The 25,912-nt window shown below is 34.9% G+C and overlaps 1 protein-coding gene across 1 annotated transcript; it reads left to right on the top strand.

The window, feature by feature from the left end:
• The first annotated feature begins 12,874 nt into the window (after window positions 1–12,874).
• LOC110776855 (uncharacterized) lies at window positions 12,875–21,787 on the top strand. The gene is made up of 6 exons (XM_021981415.2): window positions 12,875–13,213; window positions 14,251–14,450; window positions 17,297–17,437; window positions 18,656–18,736; window positions 21,195–21,319; window positions 21,406–21,787. Exons 1-6 carry the CDS (start codon window positions 12,988–12,990, stop codon window positions 21,452–21,454), a joined length of 822 nt encoding a protein of 273 aa, XP_021837107.2. The 5' UTR covers window positions 12,875–12,987; the 3' UTR covers window positions 21,455–21,787.
• The last annotated feature ends 4,125 nt before the right edge of the window (window positions 21,788–25,912 follow it).

Here is a 25,912-nt window from a genome sequence, read left to right as displayed (position 1 = left end):
GATTAATGCAAAAATGCGATAAACGAACGAAAAACGATAAAACTAAGCAAAAAATAATAATAATATGCTAATAAAATGAACTAAAATCCTAAGCTAAGAGTGACATAAATGTCGTTCATCAAACTCCCCCAAGCTAAACCTTTGCTTGTCCTCAAGCAAAGCTAGAATGAGAAACGGGAAGGAGAATGAGCTTATTTATTAAAAACCAAAATTACGAAAATAAGAACTACAAGAATGCACACTAACTCACTTTAGTAGGAATCACGGTTGCATTTAAGCGCATGCAACAAGCTATTTGAACCCCACAATCGCTCATGAGGGCGAGTGGGATCTCGCAAGGGTTTCCAAAGAGAAACACCCATAAATCTTCCAAAAATTGAATCAAGGCAAGACCTAAAGGGAAAACAAACCAAGAAAAAGGGAAGAAAAGAAAAAGAAAAGAAAAGAAAATAAAGGAAAAGAATAGAAAAGAAAGTAAAATAGAACTACAAAATTCAAGAAAAGGGCCTTTATTATGGAACGAGCACGAAAGAATGCTAATAATACTAACCAATAAACGAATGCACGCTAACCAATGTCCTAAGTCGAGGTGTGCACTTATCTATTCCCCTTCAACCGAGCAAACCGCGTCAAATCTCTAGATCCCATCCACCCTTAAGAAAAGCTTCTCATGACGCCGCAAAGGCGCCGGAAGACAAGAATTGCAAGGGAGAAGAGAAGGTTACTCGACATCTTAGCATGACAATCCCATTCCATAAATTTGACCAAATCCTCCCTCCACCGACAATGATTCAACTCAAAAGGGTCAAGAGGACTTTTTAGGGTGTATGGTATAGGCTAGGGGTAAGGGTGTGGAACAAATTTGGAAATTGATGTTCAATCCTAAAGTGAAGCACGAAATGAACTTTACTCAAGCAAATCGAACCAAAACAAACTCATACCACTTATTTGGGGTACCTCCAAGCTTATTCAATCAACAAAACTCAACTAAAACTCTTTTTGAACTTTTCTTGATTTGATTTTCTCCTTTTTTTTGTGTTTCAATTGAAACTTTTCTCATTGCCTTGTTTTTCTCTTTTTTTGGCTTTTTCAAAACTTTCCTTTCTCTTTTTGCTTTTGCTTATTTATTCACTATATACAACATATTTCCAAACTTTGCCATTCTAACCAATATCAATCATTCATCATCATTACATAATCATTCAAAACCATAAAGCACAATAACTCAAAGCTTAACTATCACTTCTAAGGGTGAAAATAAAACAAAGGCTAATAGGCTTGTAATGAGCTTATAAGAAATGAAGGGGCAAGGCTCAAATGGCTAGCAAGGGGGAAAGTGCAAACAAAAATATATGAGAAAAATAGAAAATAAAGTCCTAAACTAAAAAGAAAAATAGTCACCAAAAGAAATGCCTCTATCGTCCCCTAAAGTAGTTCGGTCGCAGTCTCGGGAAGGAACAAGTCAAATTCGGGATATGAGGAAGTCAATGCCAAGAATCCATGCCACTCAATATATGTATACATGTGTTTGGGATAAAATGAACATGAACCTCACAAATGGGAGAAAATACTACCCTCTCCGGTTTCAAGTCACTAGAGAAATGGACACCGTCTTACCACAAACCAAGGGTTCAAGACTCATGCTACCCAAAGTTCTAACCGACTTTCTTAACACCTAAATCCTAGACTCGAAACAATACATTGAAAATCGTGCACACATCTACCAATTAGGAATAAAAGCATTCTAAACTACAAGTTCCATTTTTATTATGCCCGAATCAAGAATAAATCCTAAAAACTAGAAAAACTTGCCTTGACAAAGATCGAAAAGGAAAAGGAAAGAAAGGAAAGAAAAGAAATGAAAAATAAAATAAGGAAAAGAAAAGGAAGTAAAAAGAAAAGGAAAATAAAGAAAATCAATGAGACTAATCAAGAAATATGCACAAAATCCAAAATATTCACAAAATCAAGCAATCCATCACATGGAGATCAAAGTAGCCATTCAAACAATAAAATCTCCCACAAGCTTGAATTAGGCCATGTCCTCAAGGCCTAAAACGAAACTAGGAGGGGCACAGCTACCCATCCAACCAATGCCCCACAAGAGATATGTCTGATCCCAAAGAATGCATGTGAGTGAGAAGGATATTACCGGAGATGTCGTGGGAGCAAGTCCCGCAAAGAACCGTAATAACGAACGAACTCACCAATAAGAATAGCCGGACATGGAAAAGATGGATGCAAAGATTTCCACATTAAGAAAGCTTGAGGCACAAAAACTTCAAAAATCAAGAAAAATTAGTATACATGGGCCAAATGGCCAAAACCCACGGGTTGCCTCCCAAGAAGCGCTCTTTTTACGTCATTAGCTTGACGCCTTTTACCTCTAGTAAGTACCCCGACAATGATCGCAATAGTTTTTCATATGCAATGGCAAACATATCCAAGAGTAACAAGTAGGCAAGAGTCAAATGAGAAGCAAGCACAAAGTAGAATGCAACTCTATGCCTACGGGGTGTGGGGAACCAAAAATAAGAAAAATCAAAAATGAAAAACAAAAGAAATACTCCCTTCTTCTTGCTCCTTTGAGGAAGGAGAATCATTAGGATCAATAGAGGAAAAAGAATCCTCAAGCGATGGGAGTTGGGATAAAAAGGGAAAAGAGATGGGAAATGAAGGATAAATGTTGAGTTTCTTCTTTCGAAATGGGGAATGAGGAAGGGAGTGGGAACAAAAGTTTCACAAACAACTTCACTCACATCACAAAGAGCACAAGAAATCTCAACATAGGATCCTTCATTCACTTTTAAAAGTTTTTGGTTGGCACATTCACTTTCATCCTCAATTTGAATCGACTTAAGCACTTCAAGGCAAAAAGGAGCAAATAGATTTTCATCACCATCATCAAGGCATTCACTCAAAGAGGGACGAGTAGGAACAAACTCTCCAATACTCAACTCCTCAATGTCATGCATCATAGGTGGCAATATAGCCTCAAACTCATCTCTTCTCCGCGAAACATCCTTAATAGATTCTTGCATTAGGTTAGAGATTCCCAAAAAGCCTTTTACAACTCGTTGGGACATGACCTCAAATAAATTCAAACTAGAATCTATTCTTTGCTCTTCTTGAATTTCAAAATACTTCATGAAAAGGAGCATCTCAAACAATGATTTTGGAGATTCAACTTTCAAAGAGCTTAGGAAATTATCATGGAGATAGAGAAGATCATCAAGTGTAATCGATTCATCATTTTGAGAAACAAAGGAATTTGCCATTCTTTTGGTTTTCAAAAAAAAGAAAATGAAAAATGAACTAGTCTAGAGAACTAGAAAGAAAAATCAAACAATGATGCCATTCCCCGGCAACGGCGCCATTTTGATAGAGGTATTTTCCGTCGTTGAATGAATACACCTCAATCAAACAATATTTATAAACACCTAACTAACTGGCTATATTACCTATAGCGGCAAGTATAGGGATCGTCCAAGAGAATGAATATGTTTGACTTTTGAATCTAATGTGTTCAAAAGCTAATTCGAATGGAAAATGAGTTTTTGTATGAATCTAATGAAAGCACGAAAAGTATGAAATAATGAACAAGTAAAGAAATTCTAGAGATTTCGGAATCGACAATTGAAGTTGAATTAGGGGAAGGACAAAGGTCAAAACACAATGATTATGCAATGACTTGACATATAGGGGAAAAGAAACTATTGACGAGCTCGCCACCTCTCGGATAGAGCGCGCTAAATCCTCTAATCTAAGAAAAGCTCTCGCATGATCCTAGGACTAGACGACTTGCAATTGAGACCTACTTTCCCCATGCATCATAGAGATTCACAATCTCTTGCCAAATCAAGATGACACACTCCAATCAATCCTAATTAATCTAGAATTTGAAACTACTAATTCATTAGTCATGGAAATCATCAAATCAAATTAATCACATCATCAATATGAATTTCCCTACAATTTCGCCAAATTCATTCCGAAGGCTTCAACCTAAATCTCTAGACTATGAACTACTCAATAAACATGATTATAATTATCAAGATTAAACTAAAACTAATCCTAATCATGAAACTAATTTAATTAATGAAACTAATTGAATCAACAAAAATCAGAAAATTCAAATATTAAAATTGGGGGAAAAATCAAGAAAATTCAAAATATGAAACTAATTCTAGAATTCAACAATGAAATCAAAGATTAAACGAAATTAATGAATCATTTAAAGAATGAAAGAACAAATTAAAGAGAAAAGTAGAATTATACCTTGAATTGTTGAAATTGCATCAAAATTGAAGAACAAAACTCAAATGAAAGAGAAAAGAAATATGAAATTTAGAGTTTGAATCCACTAAGAATTGAAGAATTTGAAGTTAAGAATCTTAATCCTAACCTCTAATCTAAGCCCTAATCTATTTCTCTCTCTAGAATTCTAATTATGAAATCCTAAAAATGAAACTAACTAATTACGTGAAAATCTAACTGTTCGAAACATTGTTGCGATTTTACTTTTATATTAGCAATCTCGCGTAGCTGTGCGATAGAATAGAGGGTATCTTCTGTTTCACAAAGTTCTTGTTCGGTCGCACACAAATACTGTTCGGTCGCACAAACACAAGCGGCAGCTACTGACTTCAAAAGGCTGACTTGTGCGCCCGAGTTCTGTACCACGATCTCACAGCAGGTCTTGTTCGACCGCACAGTCATAATGCTTTTCTGCTTCACCTCTTATAGTGGGTTGCCCCATGTTGATAGCAGGTCGTCCTCCTCCTGTGTCTTTCTCAGATTGCGGTTTGGCCATGATACTATACCTCCCCACAGACGGCGTCAAATGTTGTGGGATCTTTTGTGGTGATGACGTGTCATGCGTTTCTTGGAGGTATCAAGTATGTGCTGGCACGATCTTCCTGCAACCTGCAAAACAAAAATATTCCAGTAGGAATATTCCCTCCGATGCCTAAGTAAGTATAGGCTAGAGAGAAGTAATTTGTAGAGAGAAGGTAGAGCAAAGATAGTTTAAGGTAGGTGGGAATGAATTGAATGCCCCTTTTAATTACCTTGGGATCTGAACTATTTATAGGGCTAGAGTTTCTTGGGAATTGATCCCATAACCCTAACTGCATGATTGGGTGTTCTCAGGGATTGGAACACGTGTCCATAAGTGGGAGTTTTGATTAGAACCTGATGAACTCTTTAGACTTGGGCCTGGTCATGGATAACTCGGGCCTTTATCAAGGGAGTGGTCCTCCAGGGCTTAAGTGACGAGGTTTGAGCCAGTATATGAGCCATGGGCCCATATAAATTTGGGGGTAGGCTTGAGTTAGATCACACACGTCTTAGGGCCCATTGTAGTGATACATCAAGCCCACATCAATATAAATCATATATTTTCACCAAAATTTCAAGCCCTCAATAAATCAGCACAAAAGTCGGATAAACAACCACTGTATAATATCCCTTTTTTGAGCTAGTTATTAATCTAAAAGGAAAAAGAAAAAAAAAGATACTGGTTAAAGTTTTTAAATTTTATTTGATGGCAAGCTTAGGTTGATCAATCAAACAAAGTTTAAGAAGTCAAACGAATTTGGTTAATTGAGTCGTTAGCTAAATCCCCTAAATTCAATTAGTTTAATTATATGAATTATTAAATTGGTTAACGAATTCAGTCTACTTGCCTAGCATTTGCCACGTGGGCCATTTAACAAGATCTAAATCCAATTCTAAAGCGTCACTCGACCAATCAAAAACCATCCTGCTGGTGACTTGGCATACTATGACTTGCTATCCTACGTAAGTTAAGTACAGTAGACAAAATCTTCTGCAGTACCGTGTCCGTGAGTCCGGATCTTCTAGAGTTTTAATAAAACTCTACAAGGTAGAGTTGTATCTAAACCATATATTTTAAAATCAATGGCTCATATTGATGAGAAAAAATAGGGGGAATTTTGGAAAGATAATATATGAACCATAGATTTTTCATTTAATGATTAATATGCTCAAACTCTATCTTGTAGAGTTATTTTAGAACTCTAGAGGATCCAAAACCCCGTGGTCAGGTTATTACATATTTACATGTACTGCCCATTAGAGAAAAAAAAAAGTTGGAGAATCTTTGTTCATGTCTCTTCACGCAACATTCAGATCAAACCAGATCAGGCCAAGACTTTTGAATAACAACAACAACAAATAATAATAATAATAATAATAATAATAATAATAATAATAATAATAATAATAATAATAATAATAATAATAATAATAAGTTGTTGTTGTTGTCTCTAATGTTGTTGTCAGGAAGAAGAAGAAGAAGTATGAAGCAAAGTGCAAAGATAACGGGTAAAGTTTAATTATTTTTGCCTTCTCAGCTTTTAGAGATATGGAGAGTGATGCCCTCGAGTTTATGTCTAGGGTTGCATGGGCTGCTTAGAGTAACGCGGCCAATGCTAACATTCGATCATTTTTTTTCATCGGTTGTGTTTTGCTTTGAATAAGGGTGTCGGGGCTCAGTTGGTTGTTAGGCTCCCATCCAACTTTGTGTAAAAAAAAATTAACAACAATAATAATAATAATAATTAAAATAATAATAATTATTATTATTTTTATTATTATTATTATAATAGCAGTACTAATAATAATAACAATGATAATAATTATTGTTATTACTATTATAGTTATAATAACTATTATAATAAAAATAATAACAACAATTATAATAACAATAATAATAATAATTATTATTTTTATTATAATAAAAATAATAAATATTATTATTTTATTATAATAATAACTATAATAACAATAATTATAAATTATAATAATAACAACAATAATAATTATTATAATAATAATACCAGACCAGACGAAAAGAATGGAGCCTTAGACGACTCTTAAGGAGAGAAAAAAAAATAAAGAACTACTCTCTCCAATTTCCTCCAATTATAAGATGACTCTTAAGGAGTACAGAGTATCTTTTAGAGTTTTAGGTGAGTAACTAGCTTTTAGGCCGGAGCGATGCTCCTGGTTACTACATTAATAACATTCACATTTAGTTAGTGATGTGGGAACTTTTGTCGGTGCTGACACTATCTTCTTACAACCTGCAAAACAAGAATATTTCCGAAGGAATTTTCCCTCTGATGCCTAAGTAAGTATTTGATAAAAAGAGAAAATTGTTTAGAGAGAAGTTAGAGCAGAATAATCAAGGTAGGTGATAATGAATTGGTTGCCCCTTTTGCCTTGGGATCTGAGCTATTTATAAGGCTAGGGAATCCCAAAACCCTACTTTACCTGATTGGCTAATCTTGGAGATTAGGACACGTGTCCTCACCAGATATGGAGTTAGGGGATTCTAGTGGGCTGTGTAGCATTTGGCCCTTCTCCTGTCTTGGACCATTCTTACCTTGTGATCTAGCTTACAAGGTTTATATCATGTCCAGAGTGTAGGACACTTGGCATGGAGGGTGCCACCTGTTGCGTTGCAATTGGTCCATGGTGCACAATTATTTTAGCCACATCATTTGCCCCTCAAGAAGGGTGAAACCCCCTTACTTAGTTTTTACCCTTGTTGACTCCTCATCTGACGTAATGACACGTGGCCTGAATCTTTCACTCTTAGCCCTCTATATGTATATCATGTCATTTTAAGTTTTACTCCTCTCATTTTCTCAGAATCTTTGAGAACTATTTGGTGAAGGTGATATCCGGCGTCAATTGACCCCCAACAGACAATTCTCGACCACCGTAGAGTTCATACTTGTTCTAAAATCTTCCATTTCGCAAACTCAAGGAACTTTGGAGCATTTGCCTTTTTGATTCAAAAGGTAATTCTCTCATTTTGAGAAAACTGTTTATTATTTCCTTGTTTTTCTTTCTTGTGGCGAGCCGTTCTGGTTGTTTGAGGACGGTGGCCTTGTATCAACTTCTCCTTCTTAGCAAGGTTGATGTCCTCATCTTAAGTCAGCCCTTCTCCTTGTGCAGGACATCATGGTAAGAATAAGTGAAGACCCTAACTTTGAGTGCGAGTCCTCGTCTCAGGTAGGGGACAAGGAAATCATGGAATCAAGACGCTCTAGGAGAGCGGCGTCTTCTTCTTTGAGGAGTGAAGAGGGAAATCTTCCTCCAACTCAAATTTTTCCTCTGCAACCGTGGCTTGACTATCAGAGGGAGAAGGGAGCAGCATATAGGGACTCGCTGAACTTGGGCGAGGGTTACGACTTAAGGATGCCAGGAGGCATTGACTGCACCACCACCGGCCTGATTGAGGGGGAGTATGCCGTCTACGCCTCCTCCTTAAAGCTGGGGCTGAGGTTTCCTCCTCACCAATTCGTATTGAAGATGTGGAACGGCTATAATATAGGCATCAATCAAATGACACCCAACTCCTGGGCCAATGTATTTGGATATATCGCCAAGTGCGAACTCGAGGGCATTGTCCCCTCTTTTCCAGCCTTCCTTAGGTCGGTGACTCTGTCCAAAGTCCCTGGAGCGGCAAATGGGAGGCTTTCCCTTAGTTACAAGGGTTCCTATAGGACGGTGGTGGGGAAGGCGTCCAAATGACGCCATTGGCGGAAGAAGTGGAACGTTCTTCATACGTCTGATGAGGTGATGTATTAGCGTATTGGTCGCTGGACGAAGCAACCTCGCTTTTCGAGGAAGAACGATCCCTTTTCCCCTGTATATGTGATGAGCGACATTTATGTCGCTCTTAGCTTAGGATTTTAGTTCATTTTATTAGCATTTTATTAATATTTTTTGCTTAGTTTTATCGTTTTTAGTTCGTTTATCGCATTTTTGCATTAATCGTAATATTTTCTCGTCTTGCGTAGATTTTAGTCGTTTTTGCTTAAAACGTGCCTTTTTTGCGCATTCTCATTGCGTAAGGGTCTTTTTGAGTATTGACGTGTTAATATTGTGTCACTATTATTGACGATGTTTAAAATGATTTTACGATTTAGAAAATTGCGATACGAATTAATAATACGATTTTTGATTTTTAATAACGTGCTTTGCGATTTGATAATATGCTCTACAATTTCTCTTTGCAGCGACGAGCTTCTAATGTGCATCAATACGCGAGCAACCACAGGTTAGCAACCTCACAAGCAGCAACAACAGCTACACGAAGCAATCCACTTGGCTGCCGCCCACAAAGTGCACGCGCAAACAGCCCCGCAGCATCTCAACCACATCAGCCTTGTACACTCAACTACATCATCCTCGTGGACTCATTTCCACGAGCCTTGAAGTGTCTTAACAAGAAGCAATAAAGGGGGTTAGCAAGGCAAGAACAGCAGCAATAAGCAATTAAGCAGAATAGCTGCCATGCACGAGCAAGAATAGCGCAGCAGATCAGCCACAACAGCACGAGCAGAACTGCCACTCTACAGCGTTGTTCGGTCGCATAGGAAGGCATGTCTCAGCAATCCGGCCAGCCTCCGTGAGATCCTTGCAGCACATGTTTCATGGTCTCCATCAGAACATCACAGACGAATGGCAAGAAAGACTTCAGCATGTCCTCCAAGAAGAAGGCACAAGATCCTTCAGTGAAACCATCCCAGTGCAAGAATGCAGCAGAGCGGCAAAGCAAAAGGAGAAGTCGGCTGCAAACGGACGAGGTCTACCCATGGAGGCCCGACCACTGAAGGAGGAAAGCTATCATGTAAGAGAAGAACGTCCGGGGCGGCGGGCGAACTCGGCACAACGAAGGCACGCCTACAAACCCCAGAGTCGTCACTTTGCAAGCAGGTTCACCACCATGACCTCGAGAAGGTCGCGAATGGAACCCACTCGAAAAGAAAACTGGCCGAGGCATCGAATTGAGGATGAAACGAAGGAGGTTGTCAGCAGAAAGATTGTTTGTCTACAATGCTAGTCTCGAGGACATTCTCCTGATGGAGGGACCGAAGTTGGGTCTCCCAAGGGCCGCCTTCAGCAAACCAGGGCACCCCGTTCTACATCTTTCACAAAGAGGCCGGGCACGACACCCAAAACTGTCGGATGCTGAAGAGGATATTGGATGGCTACGCGGCCAAATTAAAGGATACCTACAAAAATATCTCTGCTTGACAGATGCAAGTGAAGTCAACACTATAAAGGGGCAGAAATCGTGCACACCTGTTTCTGACAATGACAACAGCTTCTCGGATGAGGGATTCATAGCAGTAATATTAGGAGGGATAGCGGCAGGAGCAATGACTAGTGAGGGACGGAAATTTGGTTCGTCTCATCCCCGCACCTACCCCATGTGGAAATTTCGGAAGCCGACTACCGCAAGTATGCAACGCCATATGATGATGATCCCTTGGTCTTGGAGATTAAAGTGGCCAATCTCAGGGTGAAAAGGGTGTTAGTTGACACAGGGAGCTCGTCTGACATAATCAGTCTACAATGCCTACAGAAGTTGCTGCACGACTCAAGAACGATAGACAGAGTACCCAAGCCCCTTGTAGGTTTCGGGGGAAGTATCATCCGACCAATTGGCTCCATCTTGCTCCCCGTCTCAATTGGAACACCTCCAGTAACTAAAGAAGGCTCCCTCAGGTTCATAATTGTGGCGAGTCTCACCTCCTTTAACATCATACTAGGCCGTCCCTCATTTACTGTTGATTAAGTTTGTGGGAAGCAATGGAGACATTGGAGGAAGCTGAGGTGTAAGAGGCAATGAATTGTAAAATCCAGCAAACAACAAATTAAATTTGAAAACATAAACAAAACAACACTACAAGAAAACCGGTTATTTTCAACTATTTTTACCGACCGCAATATAGATGGTAAAAGTAATTTTAACGACCTCTTTAAAAGCAATCGTTACAAAAATAAAATTACCGACCTTAACAAAGAAGTCGTTAAATTTAACGGTTCATTTAATAAAATAAAAATGAACACTTAGCAGTCGGTAAAAATCCGACCAAATCCATATTCAGTTAGAAAATATGATCGATTGCATCTTAGTATTTGGCGATTGTTCCCGCGGTTAGTACTTCTCTTTTTAAAAAATAAACCAGCTTATGTTCCCCTTCTTTTCAGAAATTCGACCACAATACAGAAACAAAAAAAACAAGAGGATAGAAAATAGAAGAACGACGAAAGCCTACCGAAGCCACAAACTGTCGCGCCGCCATCACTGGAATCCGATGCCACCTCCACCTGCACCAACTTCAGACGCCACCTCACCCAAAGTAAACATTGGTCTTCATTTATTGTTCTTTAATTTATCCAAATCCTAACCCTTAATTATTTTCATAAAATCACAAAATATGAGCCTGACGCCGCCTCCACCGAATGCTGGAACGGTCGCTAAGTTATCGACTGCCGGAACCGTCTATAAATTCAGTCGGTAATTTTACCCACTGCCTAAGCGGTCGGTAAGTTATCGACTGTCGGAATAGTCTGTAAATTCAGTCAGTAAATTTTACTGATCGCATTCCAGTCGGCAATTCCCTAAATACCGACCAGGTGAACACTGACATCAATTAATTTATATCGTAGTATAAAATGAAATATATATCGTAGCCAAAAAAATTATAAAAAAAAACTTTCAAAAAATTACTTTAATAACGCTTTATATACAAACGCTATTAGAAAATAATTTAAAAGTTGGCGGCATTATCTTTAACAGCACACCTATAATAGCGCTTATAATGTGCTATAAAAGAAACATTTGAATTATCCTAATAGTTCTTTTGACAGCGCTTTTGCAAAGCGCTATTAAAAGCACCTTTTACTTTTAATAGCGGAGCCATCAACAACGCTTCAAGAAGCGCTTTAAAAGGCAAAAATAAGCGCTATTAAAAGTATTTTCTGTAGTAGTGATTTTTCGACGATTGGCGGTCGGTAAATGGTTTACCGACTAATTTTAGCGTTTTACCGACCGTTTTAGGCGGTCGGAAATCAGACGTTTCTTGTAGTGCAAATTGATGGGTAAAAAGAAGGTAAGACACGTGACTTTTAATCATCTATGCTTTCGCTTTTTTAAATACTTCCTTACTAGGTATATATTATATATAGTGTTGTTTTAGCAATGAGTATTGCTCGTGAAATTCAACCTCTCTTTTATAGAGAGAGAGAGAGAGAGCATGCCGGTCGTTAGGTATATTTAAGAATAAAGATGAAATATAACATGACAAAATTTGTAATTTTGTAAATGAATTTTGATCATGTCATTTCTTACAAGGTATACAAGATATCTAAAACTTTTGTTTATGTAACCATATGCATTATGGGAACATATATGAAGAGGATATGATTACCCATTATTTTTGTGTTATTATTTGCAAATATATGGTCCCGAAACACAATATTCTCTCTCATTGAGTAATTTATTAAATTGTCATTTATTTTAATTATGAAGCAAATTGCGAAAGAGCCAATGTAATTAGTACAAAGAACTCCAATTTTGCCACAATTTATCATAGGACCCCTAGGGGTTGCTAGTATGACTATAATCAAAGTTTTTAAAAAGTAATTCCGTATCTCAGATTTCACAACACTCAAATATAATTCACACATCAATAACATAATATTATTTGACACGTTTAAGTTAAGAAATCAGTAAATCTGATTCACAAAGATGATACTATAATTTCTTTCCTATCAAATTTTAGCAGATTTAAACTACGAGATACTCTTTCCTTTATAATTATAGTAATAATTAAATCACAGAATCTAATTTTGGTAAGGGAAAAAAGTTGCATGGAGAAATTTGTGGAAAAAGGAATGGAAAGTATGAAAGTAAAGAAATATGGTCCTTTGCTTCAACTGTTAACCAATAAAAACCGGTCACCTAAGTTCTCTGTCCTTTGACTTTCCATCCTGAATGACCATCACTTGACCTATTTATACTCTTTTTCGTTCCACTTTCTCCACCTAACTAGCAATAACAATAATCCTACAAATTCCTGCAACTCTTTAATTCTCTTACAAAAAAAAAGCAAAAAAATTAAAAATTAAAAATTAAAAATTAAAAATTAAAAAAAAATGAAGGGAGGGAAACGCACCCCTGTACAGGCGGTAAATCTATGGGTTCGCCGGCAACCACCGAAGATGAAGGCGTTTCTGGCGGTGGTTACCGGTATGGCCGCCATACTTTTCCTTCGTATGGTGGTTAAGGATCACGACAACCTCTTTGTCGCGGCGGAAGCCGTTCACGCCATTGGTATTGCCGTCCTTATTTATAAACTTACCAAGGAGAAAACTTGCGCTGGTAATTTTTCTCTGAATTTTAATATTTCCAATTTTAGGGTTCTTAATTAGTTCTTGTTTTTATTGGATCTTCCGACTTTTTCTTTTGTGTGCATCGTTTTGATCTGTGATTTCTTATGTTGAAATTGTTGTATGATTATGAGTTTTATTTATTTATTGAACTGTTATTTTTTATGTTTTGATTGTAACTTTATGGTTGATATTTTGATGACCTGCTCAATCTTTTTCCTGGATAGAGAGCTTGAAAATATTGGGGTATAAAGGCGTAATATTTATCATCTGTATTCAAGTGTGTTTCCCAATTTTGATGAAAAAGCTGATTTGTGTGTTATGAATACTTGATCTAATTCTAGTACATCTTCATGCATTGGACCGGAATTTTTATCTTTTTGGTGTGCTAGGGTAGACCTTTTTGCTGATTCTCTTTGCATTGCATTCAATTTGAGCTGCAATTAAGAAACCAGATCATGCAATTATCAGGAGAATTTCAGTTTTGATCCTTTTAGTTCCACTTCAATCAAAATCTGTTAGTTATGCTTACAAGTTGGGAGCTTTATGATGTAAAGGCAAAATCTTAATCATCATTTCTAGTAGATTACTACCTCTTGATCTGTTTTAATATTTATGGCGAACAGTAAAGTGATAATTCAACTCTAAAAGGTGAGATTAATATCTAACATATTAGTGTAGGATTCACCTCTGGTTCTTTGATAATGTGTCCCCATGATTGCCCCTAAAATAAACGGACGAAAGAGGAGGATAATTGAGTCATTGACATAATTTGGTCGGTTTTTATCATTAAGTTGTGATGTTTTTGAAGATGTGTTTCCAATGATCAATTTTTGCCTTGGGTAGTCCTTTTGAATTTCTACTATTCTACTGCAAACTTTTTACACCTGTTTCTTCATCCTTACTGTCATGTGCTAAAATTGGTTCTCTCAATTTTAGAATGATTTATCATCTAATTCGATATCATGTTTCATACTTTCATATGTATTCTAAGAAATCCACACCACTTTTGCTGGCTTTTTATCGCAGGGCTGTCACTCAAAACTCAAGAACTTACGGCTATTTTTTTAGCTGTTAGGCTGTATTGTAGTTTCGTGATGGAATACGATATTCACACATTACTAGATACAGCTACGTTGGCGACAACCCTCTGGGTTATTTATATGATTCGGTTTAGACTGAAGTCCACTTATATGGAAGAAAAGGACAACTTTGCTATTTATTATGTGGTAAGTCCGCCATTGCTGTTTTGCTTGTTGATCCTGATAGAACTGTTGCTTTGTAACAACGAGTGAGCTAAACTTCAAGTTGGTATTTCTTTTTCTTGATAAACATATCTGATTCGGTTTAGACTGAAGTCCACTTATATGGAAGAAAAGGACAACTTTGCTATTTATTATGTGGTAAGTCCGCCATTGCTGTTTTGCTTGTTGATCCTGATAGAACTGTTGCTTTGTAACAACGAGTGAGCTAAACTTCAAGTTGGTATTTCTTTTTCTTGATAAACATATCTGTTTTCTTTTTGTAAAAAGTGTTGCTTACTTTTTGATCTAGCTTTTTCAAGGGATTGGATGTGTTAAATGATATAACTACTGTGTAGCCTGGGCGATGCCCCGGTTTCTAGTTTGGATAACATAATTTGATTTTAGCATGATTAATTGTTACTTTGAACTATTTTCTCTACTTCAAAATTATTTGGTATCAAATTAAAATGTTATGCCCATCACCATCTAGTGAAAGTATAAAATTGTAAGATTTAATATATACTATTTTGTATTAAACATTCATTATTCCATGTTATATATTTACGTGGAGTAACAATTATAACAAATAGTTGGCTAAGATAGTAGGACTTCTACCATACATCTTGTTTGTCTCATGTTCGAGACTTACTATGCGAAATTTTTGTACCCATAGTTCTTGCTAAGTTGATGACATGTCATGTTTCTTGTGAGAGGGGATTCCACGTGGCACATATACTTTGTTAGAAACGCCTTTTAATATATTAGTATAGATATCCTAATTCTTTGGCGACATAAATGATCGATAACATTGCTATGTTGAAAATGAGGTGTAACTTGTAACTGCACTAATAAGGTCCTCCTATCTTAAATTTTCATAGCAAATCTGAGGTCATCATGAGAATGAATGAATCGCTTTTATGTTTCTCTTTTCTCGTATTAATACCAGCAAACTTGAACTGGTGTATTGGTCCATCTTTTCTGAATGCATGTTGTTTAAGGTTGATGTAGAGTTATACAGAACACAAGGATTTACTTTTACATTTTATTTAATAAAAAGATCAAGGATGTATTAGTTGTTGCATTGGTATTCTTATGTGATTACTGATTAGTATTGCATTGCTATTTAGAAGTGACACCTGACATAGTTTTTCTTATTGATATCATAATGGGACAAGAATCATGGACTGAAATAAAAGTTGGTTATGATGACTAATACTTCCTCCGTCTTTTAATACTCGCAACGTTTGTTAGTTTCACGCATGCCAATGCACAACTTTGATCATTTATATCTTCAATTCTCTTTATGCAAAAATTATAAAAAGTTGATATTTTGAAAATACACATTGAGACGAATCTAACAAGATCCCACATGACTATGTTTTATCTTATATAAAAAGCACTAAGAATTGTCAAAGTAGATTATATGAATAGTGACAAAAGTCCAAACGTTGCGAGTATTAAAAGACGGAGGAAGTATATGTTAAGATACACCTCCTATTATCTCTTTTGCTTGCTTGTGCTGCACATGCCTGCACATTTGGTATGTGCTTACGTGCATGTATCTCTTTGTTAGTTGAGCCACAAAGGGAGCAAATTTTGTTCTTCCACTATTACCTGTCAGTCAATGTCTTTTTTTTCTCTGTTTCTGATATGTGATGGATTTCTTTGTTTCCATGTCTGAAGGAAACTGTATTGTTTACAGCCCTGTTGTTGGCAGGCATAAGTTTTTTAGTGCAGTTCTTAGCTGCTGAGAGGTATGCATTTCAGCTTTAAGGTTCAAAATGAATTGCAATCGCCTCGAGATGACGAGACTTTCTTTGTTTACCACAAATTAGTTCTGCTGTGGACTTGAAATGGTCTAAAGCTATCATTAAGCCCGAAGTTTGGCCCGACCAACATAGTGGGCAGAGTTTCTTTGGTTGCTACCAGGCACGAACCCGACCCACCTTTTGATCAGGTCGAAACAGAAAATCAGAGCGATGGAAATGAGGATGAATTGAATTTGGAGGAAACTATGTTTTAGTGTTTTAGTGTTTCAATTAAACATACATTTTATGACATACAATCCTAAGCCTTTAAGTGGCTGGACACTCCAAAAACTACAAGCTAATCCAAGTAAAATAATATTCAACCCAATTTCTGCTTGCTTTCCCTTTTTACCAATCTCATAGAGCTAACTCACTTTCTTTCTCTCCAAGCTAATCCCAACAAATTAATATTGTCACACCAATGGTACCCCTCCCCCTAGGCATGTGTATTACACGATTCCCATTTGTGCTAGTTAATATTTATCTTGTTGAGATCTAGTCAAATAATTTTTGGTGATGTCATGATGTTTACTTAGGGTGTGTCCTCTTCTCTTCACCTTATAACACTAAGGTGAAAAGAACACACCCTTAATGTTTTTTTTTTGTTTTTAATCAGTCAAGTCTTTTGCTTACATTTTTATCTGTATATGGTATTTTTTTTTTGAAGATTTCATTACTTACTTGACTCAAAAGTGACATTAGGAGTGATCTTAGGTCAAAATTGGGCTCTATCTTTAATGGTTAGATGGGTCATCATGATGGGAATTTCCCAAAGTTTTATGATGTGGAATGCTGCGGTACTAAATTTAAAAATGAGCAATAGACTTGCTGAATACTGTGAGTGAAAGGGAATTGTTGCGATTTGAAACCTGTATTAACGCATTATTGCCTCAGTAAAACTATTCCTTACAGTGTTAATGTGACTTTTCCCTTCATGTTTTTCATTTTTTTACAATCAAAATACGGCTCTAGTATTAGAAATTGGAATACTGTATAGGTAATTGTGTCTAACTATGGTTGCAGGTGGTACCTTGTGCTGTATTGTCTCTGGTTGTTCATCCTACCACCGTCCATAACATTGTCAATAGAATTAGCTGGGCGTTTTGTGTTTATCTGGAGGCTGTTTCAGTGCTACCTCAGCTACGAGTTATGCAGAACACAAAGGTAGAGGTCACTTTCTTTTTGGTAGTATAACTACTAGAGCATACATGACCTTGCTCATATCTTATTATTCTCTACTTCTCTATCATAGTTTATCTTGTGCGCCACTTCCTTCAGTTTGAATTGAGACGTTGCTACTTCCTCCGTACATAACTGCTCCATGTATGAGTTGCACACAAATTAAGGAAAAGGCATAAAGTTAGGCAAAAGTGTTTCCAAAAGACAATTTTTATGCAAAAGTACTCATTTTACCCTTCAAATTTACTCCATGCGTATTTTAATATGAGTTACAGTTTGACCTGCGTATTTTAATATGAGTTAAAGTTTTAGGAATATGAGTTGATTTTATTAAAATAAGAGGCAAGTGGGGTTAACGGGGAATAAACTATTGTAAGAAATTTAATGGAGTATTAAATTATTCAAATAACGTAAAGGTAAAGAAAAAATAATAAAATAGGTGAGAGCGAGGACCATTAGAGGAGAGGAATATATACTATTAAAATGTAAAAACATCCTTCCTCCGTTCACTAATAGTTGCAACATTTTGAACTTAGCACTATTCACAAACTTTCGTCAAAGTCTATTTGGTCGCTTATATCTAAGGCAAAATATAGTCATGTGGGATTTTGTTAGTTTCGTCTCCATTTTTAACATCACAGTATGAAATTTTTGTAATTCTTGTATATCTGTAATTCGAGATATAGAGGGTTAAAGTTATGCATTGACAAGCGTGAAAAGCCTAACGTTGCAATTAAAAGAGATAACTCATACTCCCTCCATATTTTTTTTGGAGTTACATATACCATATCAGGCTGTATTTTTTTTAGGAGTTGTATTTCCCTTTTTGTTAACTTCTACAATAAAATATTACACTCAAGGTCCAACTCCCCCGTTGTTTATTACATTTCTCATTTTCATGAGTCTTGCTAATATTATAAACAACTGTTCATGAGTCTACTTACTCTTTTTCTTTGATTAAATTATTTATCCCATTTTCTTTTCTTATCGGCCACTAAGCCACTTGCATCATTATTATAAGAAAATCAACTCACCCAAAAATAGGGTGGGAGTAATAAAGGTAAGGGGGAACTGGCAAAGTATTAATTTCAGAACGGAGGAAGTATCACAATGTGTTGAGTATCTTCTTACTCATCTTTTATCTTTTTTTTTTCTTTACATACTGAGATCATGTCATTTGATTGCTTTTTTTTTCCTCTGTAGATTGTTGAACCATTCACGGCTCATTATGTTTTTGCCCTTGGGGTGGCGAGATTTTTAAGTTGCGCGCATTGGGTTCTTCAGGTATGATACTGTGTTGCTCTTACTGCCTGTAGCTGAGTTATCTCCGATTATTACCTTAGATAAAATTTCCAATACTGGTTTGACACTGCAATTCTATTTATTTGTTCACAACTTCACACTATAACAAGATATTTGTGGCTGGGATGTGTCATCTCTGAAATGAGACATTTCAAACTTATTATGTCATACTTATCTCATTTTAGACATCTTCTGTTTGAGAACCATGTTTACTTGCTTGAGAATTTAGGCGTGCACCATCATAATAGGTGGAGTTATGATATTAAGTACAATCATATTTAACTCAACCTTACCCCCAAATGGTTTTAGGCCAACAAGTCAACCTGCTTTCAATAAAAAAATAATCAACTCAACCGTGAAAGTAAAATTAGGAGAGACAAGATAAGAGTTGTGCTGCTGCCTGCTGGTACTAAGAAATCAAGGTTAACTCTCTTTTGTATTGTCAATTTTTGGGACTACAAGAAAATAAGCGTGCAATTATATTACCCTTACGTTGACGGAAAATTTTCTCCTAGCTATAGTATATAAGATAAAAGTTTGTAAATTTAACGGAACAAAAATCTATGCCCTTTTGACAAGTAATCAGATGAATAGGAAGCGGATCTGAAATTATTTTTCTTTTTGTTTTTTTAAGAAAGGAACATCTAATTTTTTATAAATTTCGGAAATTTAATTCGAAAAATTATTTTCGAAAATAACTTAGGAAATGCGGAATTAATTTCAGTTGAAAAAATTGTTATAATTTTCGATTTATTAATAGAGGGACATGTTATATTACAACAACAACAACAACAACCAAACCTTAGTCCCAAAATGACTGGGGTCGGCTAACATGAACGCTATAAGGAGCCGTGTGCGGAAAATTAAGTAAGAGAAATAAAAGAAAAAAAAAAGAAAAATAAAAGGTTACATTAAAGAGAGTTGACACGAGGCACGAAAAAGAGGGAATAAGAAAACAAAATAGGGCGGTTGAAAAAGAGGCAAAGAATATATTTTGAACAAATAATAAAAATGAAAATAGGAAAACGAGAGAAGTTTGCAATGAAAATACAAAAAGAGAAAGAGATGGAAAAGAAGTCATGTTGAGTAGTCGCATGTATTATCTTCCTTCTGTCCGCCCTATCCAATGCCATATTTTCCTCAATCCCCAAAAAAGAAAGGACAAGTTATATTCAAACTAAAATTTTAATTTAATTTTGTGAGAAAGGGTAGCAACTAGGAAGTAAAGAAGGGCATATAAGTTGGAACTTAATTTCTTACTATGTGCATTAGTAGGTAATTAATTCTCTTGTGGATTTATTATTTTGTTGACGTAAAGATATGCACTTGTTAATTAAATGCTTATGTGTTCCATTTATCTGTGCATTTGGAATTGTTTGAATAAATCAAACTTGTTTTTCTAAACAGTCTTTGTAGTTGCTGGTTTGGAAAAAGGGGCTTCGTTAGTAAGCCTTTAAGTTTGTTTCTTTCAAGATAGATTTGAGTTTGCTTTCGAGGTACGCTGAGTTAGGAAGCCTTGAGAAGTTGGATAATGAATTCGTTGCCGTTTACCTCTGTAAGATTGATTACTTTTGTGAATACCATGCGGATGCCTTCCCTGAGTTCTATTTGATTTGTCCAGAGTCCAGACCGTGTGATAGCTTTATGTGTTTAATGTCTGCCAAATAAGGAGCCTCTTCTAGCAGTGAAGGAGCATTTATCTGCCTTGATTTTTCGGATGGATAGCCGAATTTAGTTAAGCATGGAAATGCTTACGACAGATGGTCTTATACTCTAAAGGAGTTGCAAGAAATCATTAAAATTAGAGAGCTCATATAAAGATTTATGGACCTTATCCAAAGATTTTTTTTATATTTTGATTCTTATCGGAAGAGGATTAATTTTGACTACCAACAGAGGGGAATGGATAAGGGATGCTATTTGTTTGACAAAGTTTCAAGTTCAATGCATGTGACTATCCCATAGCGTTAGATTATTTGGACTAATGTTGTTGATTACTTGATACATTATTATGAATTTTTGGTGTATTTTTTGTTTGGTGTTATTTGATGTTCATTATGATCCTGTTAGCATCTTTCGAATAGTTAAAAATTGTCCCAGTCCTTTTGGTTTCGGTGGAGAAAGGGCAGATGAGGAATATTACCTACGAACTCGAGATCGCTAGTAGCTTAAGGATCCTATGGGAAGGGTTGCCCGTGTCGATATTCCTGTGTGGAATGATCACAATTCACAAGGATAGACGACTTTCAACTATCTTAAGGACTCTTTTTCTTTTTCACTTCCCCGACTTTCAAGTGTATTAAGAACTCTTTACTTTTCTCTTCTCCATGTTTAATGTTTATGGTACAAGGATGTATGCCAATTCCCTTGCTCATCCAGAATGTGAGACAATTAGTTTTTATATGGATACTGGATCCTGCATGCTAACTTTATTATGCAGGTCTTTGATACGCATGGTCGCTTGCTCACAGCTTTAGGCTATGGTTTATGGCCTTCAATGGTGCTGTTTTCTGAAGTCGTTCAAACTTTCATTTTAGCAGATTTCTGCTATTACTACGTGAAGAGGTAAGTTTTTGGACATATATATTTGATTGACAGTTAAACACGGCAAAAGAAGTAAAATTTCACTAATCTGTAAATCTTGTATGCAGCCTTGTTGGTGGACAGCTTGTGCTGCGCCTTCCCTCAGGAGTGGTATAAAATAATGATAATGTTAATGTATGCAGTATCAGAATGATAAAGCCTTGTTAGCTTAAAGAACCCTAAGGCGTTAAATTCGCCTTTTTGGTGTGAAATTCCTGTACAAACAACTTTGTCATTTCCCGCAGCTACATGTGAATCACCGAGGATGTCCCAACCTGGGATGCAGCTGTTCTGGGAAATACGTGTCAAGTCAACCGAACTTTTGTACTTTCAAGTAGACATTCGGCTTGTGTTGCATTTAGTTTTAAGTTATAAAGTTTTTAGCTTTCCTTTTTCGGTTGTCTCCAAAACATTTTAGCAGGTTCTTAATGATGCAACCATTTTCAAAAATATGGTATGTTTTGTTTTTGTTCTTAGCTCAGTAGCAACCACAAGTAATTAGAAAGTTATTATTCTGCTCCATATAAAAATATATATTACGATAATAGAAATAGGGCAAAAGTTATTTTTTATGACTAGGGTCCGTCTTAAAAAAAAAAGTATGGCTATTGATCTCATTTTGTTAGTTTAACATTGGGTCTTAAGAGTTCACGTTATTATGCGTATCCTTATTTATTATATGAAACAAAATTTTAAATAATTGATAGAATATAATAATTTAATTGATAGTACAAATTCAATTATTATAAGATTTTCTATATTAGTTATCAGAAATTGCATGCACATATTTTTCATTAGATTAAAACTTTTAAACAATTAGAGGTAAACGTTCTTTATACATACCTGCATCCAGTATACTTTCTCCGTACCGGAAATATCGCATAATTTATTTTTTACACTATTCACACAACGACATTGACCTTTTTTTGTGATTCGTACGCAAGAAAATTTTAGTCACGTGGGGTCATGTAAGGTTCGTATCCATATATATTTTCTAAATATTAATTTTTTATAATTTTACTTGCACACGATTTGAGATATTAAGAGTCAATGTAATGGTTAGAGAAATAAAAGTCAACCATGATGTGATATTTCCGGAACGGAGGAAGTATAACATTTGTCAATTCCACATTGATTTTCTCTCTTTTAGTATAGTATAGATACAAATTGGTTTTATATATACGAATATTAAATGGAGGTAATGAGTATGTCGAGGTTACAAAAGATCTCTTATGGACATGCCTTGCCTAGCAGTTTAGGGTTTAAGGCCTTGTTCTGTTCACCTTATTTCCATTTATTTCAGGAAAAATAAGTTCAGATAACTTCAATTAAGTTCAGATAAGTTCAGATAAGATAAGTTCAGATAAGTTCAGGCTGACCAAGTACAATTTATAACTAAAATAAGTTTTGATAAGTTCTAATAAGTTCAGATAAGTTAAGTTAAGTTCAAATAAGATAAGTTCAGGAAAAATAAGTGAAAATCAGGTGAATAGAATGCAGCCTAAGTAGACATAATATACATAGATATATAGATTTCAGAATATTCATTGTACATAATAGGCATAGATATATAGATTTATAGAATATTCATTGTACATGTATAGAAAATGCTCCATATAAGTTAGTAAAAATATTGCTAGTAAAAATATTGATGCCTATTATTTTTTATGGATTTCTCCATATCAGTTATTTTACCATAGAATACGCCTAACAATTTTTTGGAGAAGTTTATCACGCCTAAAATTATAATATGTGAAGTTTTAATTATTTTTATATTAAGTTAATTAAAAGAGAGACGAATCATAGAATGACATTTGTCATCACCATATTAATTATTTTTCTTTTATGTATAGAATATAGATATAAATAGAAAGATAGATTGGTGTAGAAAAATTAATCGGTGACAATTAAGCATTTTTTCATTCACATAGCTAAAGTTATCAATTTTTTTGTTTATTATCAAGGAAAAGTATACGAATGGAAATGATTAACATTGGCTATATGAGTTAATCATTTCCGTCCGTATAATCATTTCCATTCACATAGCTAATGTTATTAAATTTTTAGTTTATTATCAATACGAGTTCATCGAACTGGTGTAGAAAACTCTTGGTAACGATGGAAATTTTGGTAATTCGTAATATTTTTAGGATGTTTATTATCCATGAAATATTTAAGATTCATAATGACAATCTAAAATATTTTCTTTGTGCATGTTTTTCCTTAAATAAAGCAAAGTAATTTTGACTAATTATTTAATTATTTTTTAATAAAAAGAGAAACGAATCATGGAATGACATTTGTCATCACCACATTGATTTCCTCTCTGTATATAGATATAAACTAGTATAGTACCCGTGCGATGCACGGTTTATAATCTAATTATAAATTTAAATGAAATCTAGACTATAGTGTTAGATAATAGTTATTGATATTCTCCTGATTAAAATTAATGATGGATAATTTCGTTATTTCCTTATTCGTACGTTGTCTTATTTATTAAAAAAAAAAAGGGTACATAAATTATATGCATCCTCATTCATCACCTGTGTCAAAAATAAATTTATTTTCATCCATCAATCCCTTCGGTAGTCATATCTATTTAATAATCGTCCCATCTGCCTCATTAGCGTAATTGAGTTGAGATGAAGTTGACGCGGGGCGCGACCTTTACATCGTATCCGCCTAAAAAATTTCATCATCATCCCCGCCACCAGTGATAGGAACGATAGTCACCCCTCCCAGTCCCTCTGGAGGGGTAATAAACAAAATTCATCCCTACTCCACCACTCACCCGTGTATCCACACCCGCCTCAAACCCTCCCCTAGACTCACCTATTTTTTAGGTAAGAGAGTTTTGTATTTTGAATTTTTTTTCTAGATTATTCAACAATTCGGTTATTTAATTAGCGTAATTGAGTAAATAAACAAAATATTATGCTACAATATATAAGTAGATTTGGCTTATCTATTATATTTAAACACAAAAGTATTTTAATTGAATGAGAGAATAAGTGATACCTTAATTTTTGATAGTGAGAAGAGAGATGTAATATATTAGTGAGTTCATGACATAAAAGAAGTATGAAAATTAAATTGATCGGTCGAAAAAAAAAGTGTGACGATTAAATTGGAATAAAGTAGTAAAAGAAGGTTGATATATTTAAATGAATTAGATGAAGGATAGTCAAGAAAGGCAGGTGCAATCTAAAATCCACCACTGTCTAATCAACCGGGTGTAATACATTTTTTGACCACATCACCTACCAAACTTTTCTCCATCCCCGCTCGGCCATGAGACGAATCCGCGGGGGAATCTCCTAAAGAACCCGCCCCACTAAGAATCTAACATCCCTATATTCGGTAGATAATTTACTTTATTTTCAGCTAACTTTTGAATGTATTAACATAAGTTTATTACGGTATTAAAATTGATTATGCTGATAAGATTATTTTAAAAAGTAACATACATAATTAGGATTTAGTGAGTGTTTTCAAATCCAATAAATTTAAACTCGCTCCATCACCAAGGTGGGTACATGATATCTTTAAACCGCTTATCAACACCAAATGTCAATTTATTAGTCAATTATCTATGGCTATCTTCGTCATCAGCCCAACCTAAAATCAAACTCGCCCGTTCATAACATGTGATGCACGGTTTACATATCAAAATGTTAAATTTGCACGAATTTTTTTTATATAAGTGATATTCCAATCCTTTACACTAACATATTCAAAATATTTATGTTGTTGCAAACATATTAATATATAATAATTTTATTGTAATGCTACCATTGTTTTAAAATAGTTGCACAACTAAATTTTTAGTTCGAGAGGTATCTCAACATTAATTTTAATTTAAGTTTTTATAGAAAATTTAATCATAAGTTGTTTTTATTGATTATTTCCTCAATTTCATAATTTTCTAAATTTTTAATCGAACTTATTTACTTTGCTTAATTTAAGTCTATTCCTTAAATAATAATTACTTTCTTAACCATATGATTTTGTTTGAAATGACAATTTTATTGAATGCAATTTATAATAAATTATTTCCTCAATTATTTACACTGTAATTTTGACTCTTAAAACATTAGTTTTATCATGTTTTAGAAGGAAAAAAAAATGTAATACGTATTAGTTTATCAACTTTTTTCAACAAATTAATAAGTACATATTGAGATGAAATAAAATAAATTTTGTAGAAAATGAAATAAATACATAAAAAATAGTAGAATTTGAAAGGAATAAAAAATATGAAAATTATTTGTATGCCCTTATTTTCATGAATTTGTGATGAAAATTTTTTTACGCCCTTATTTTCAGGCATAAATAGATGTCTATATATTTTGCATAATATTTTTATCCAAGTCAAAATAATATAATGACATTGATATTTTTTTAATAAAATAACATATAATCATATTTTTAGGTTTAGGAGAAAATATTTAGCATAATATATGAATATTTAAGAATGAGATTCTTGGTAGTTTGCAATTTTATTATGTACATAATATTTTAGGATATTTATTATCAACATAATCTTTAAGTTTCATAATGGCAATCAATAAT

The sequence above is a fragment of the Spinacia oleracea genome, chromosome 6 (genome assembly GCF_020520425.1).
Source record: "Spinacia oleracea cultivar Varoflay chromosome 6, BTI_SOV_V1, whole genome shotgun sequence".
Lineage (NCBI taxonomy): Eukaryota > Viridiplantae > Streptophyta > Magnoliopsida > Caryophyllales > Amaranthaceae > Spinacia > Spinacia oleracea.
This window is presented reverse-complemented; position numbering and strand designations above follow the sequence as displayed.

What these genes read in the sequence shown, in the direction of transcription:
- LOC110776855 (XM_021981415.2), top strand. Translation starts at nt 12,988, where the DNA reads ATGAAGGGAGGGAAACGCACCCCTGTACAGGCGGTAAATCTATGGGTT. An exon ending in ACTTTGCTATTTATTATGTG is followed by an intron (nt 14,451 to 17,296) that starts GTAAGTCCGCCA and finishes CTATGGTTGCAG; the next exon opens with GTGGTACCTTGTGCTGTATT. An exon ending in GCGCGCATTGGGTTCTTCAG is followed by an intron (nt 18,737 to 21,194) that starts GTATGATACTGT and finishes TTTATTATGCAG; the next exon opens with GTCTTTGATACGCATGGTCG.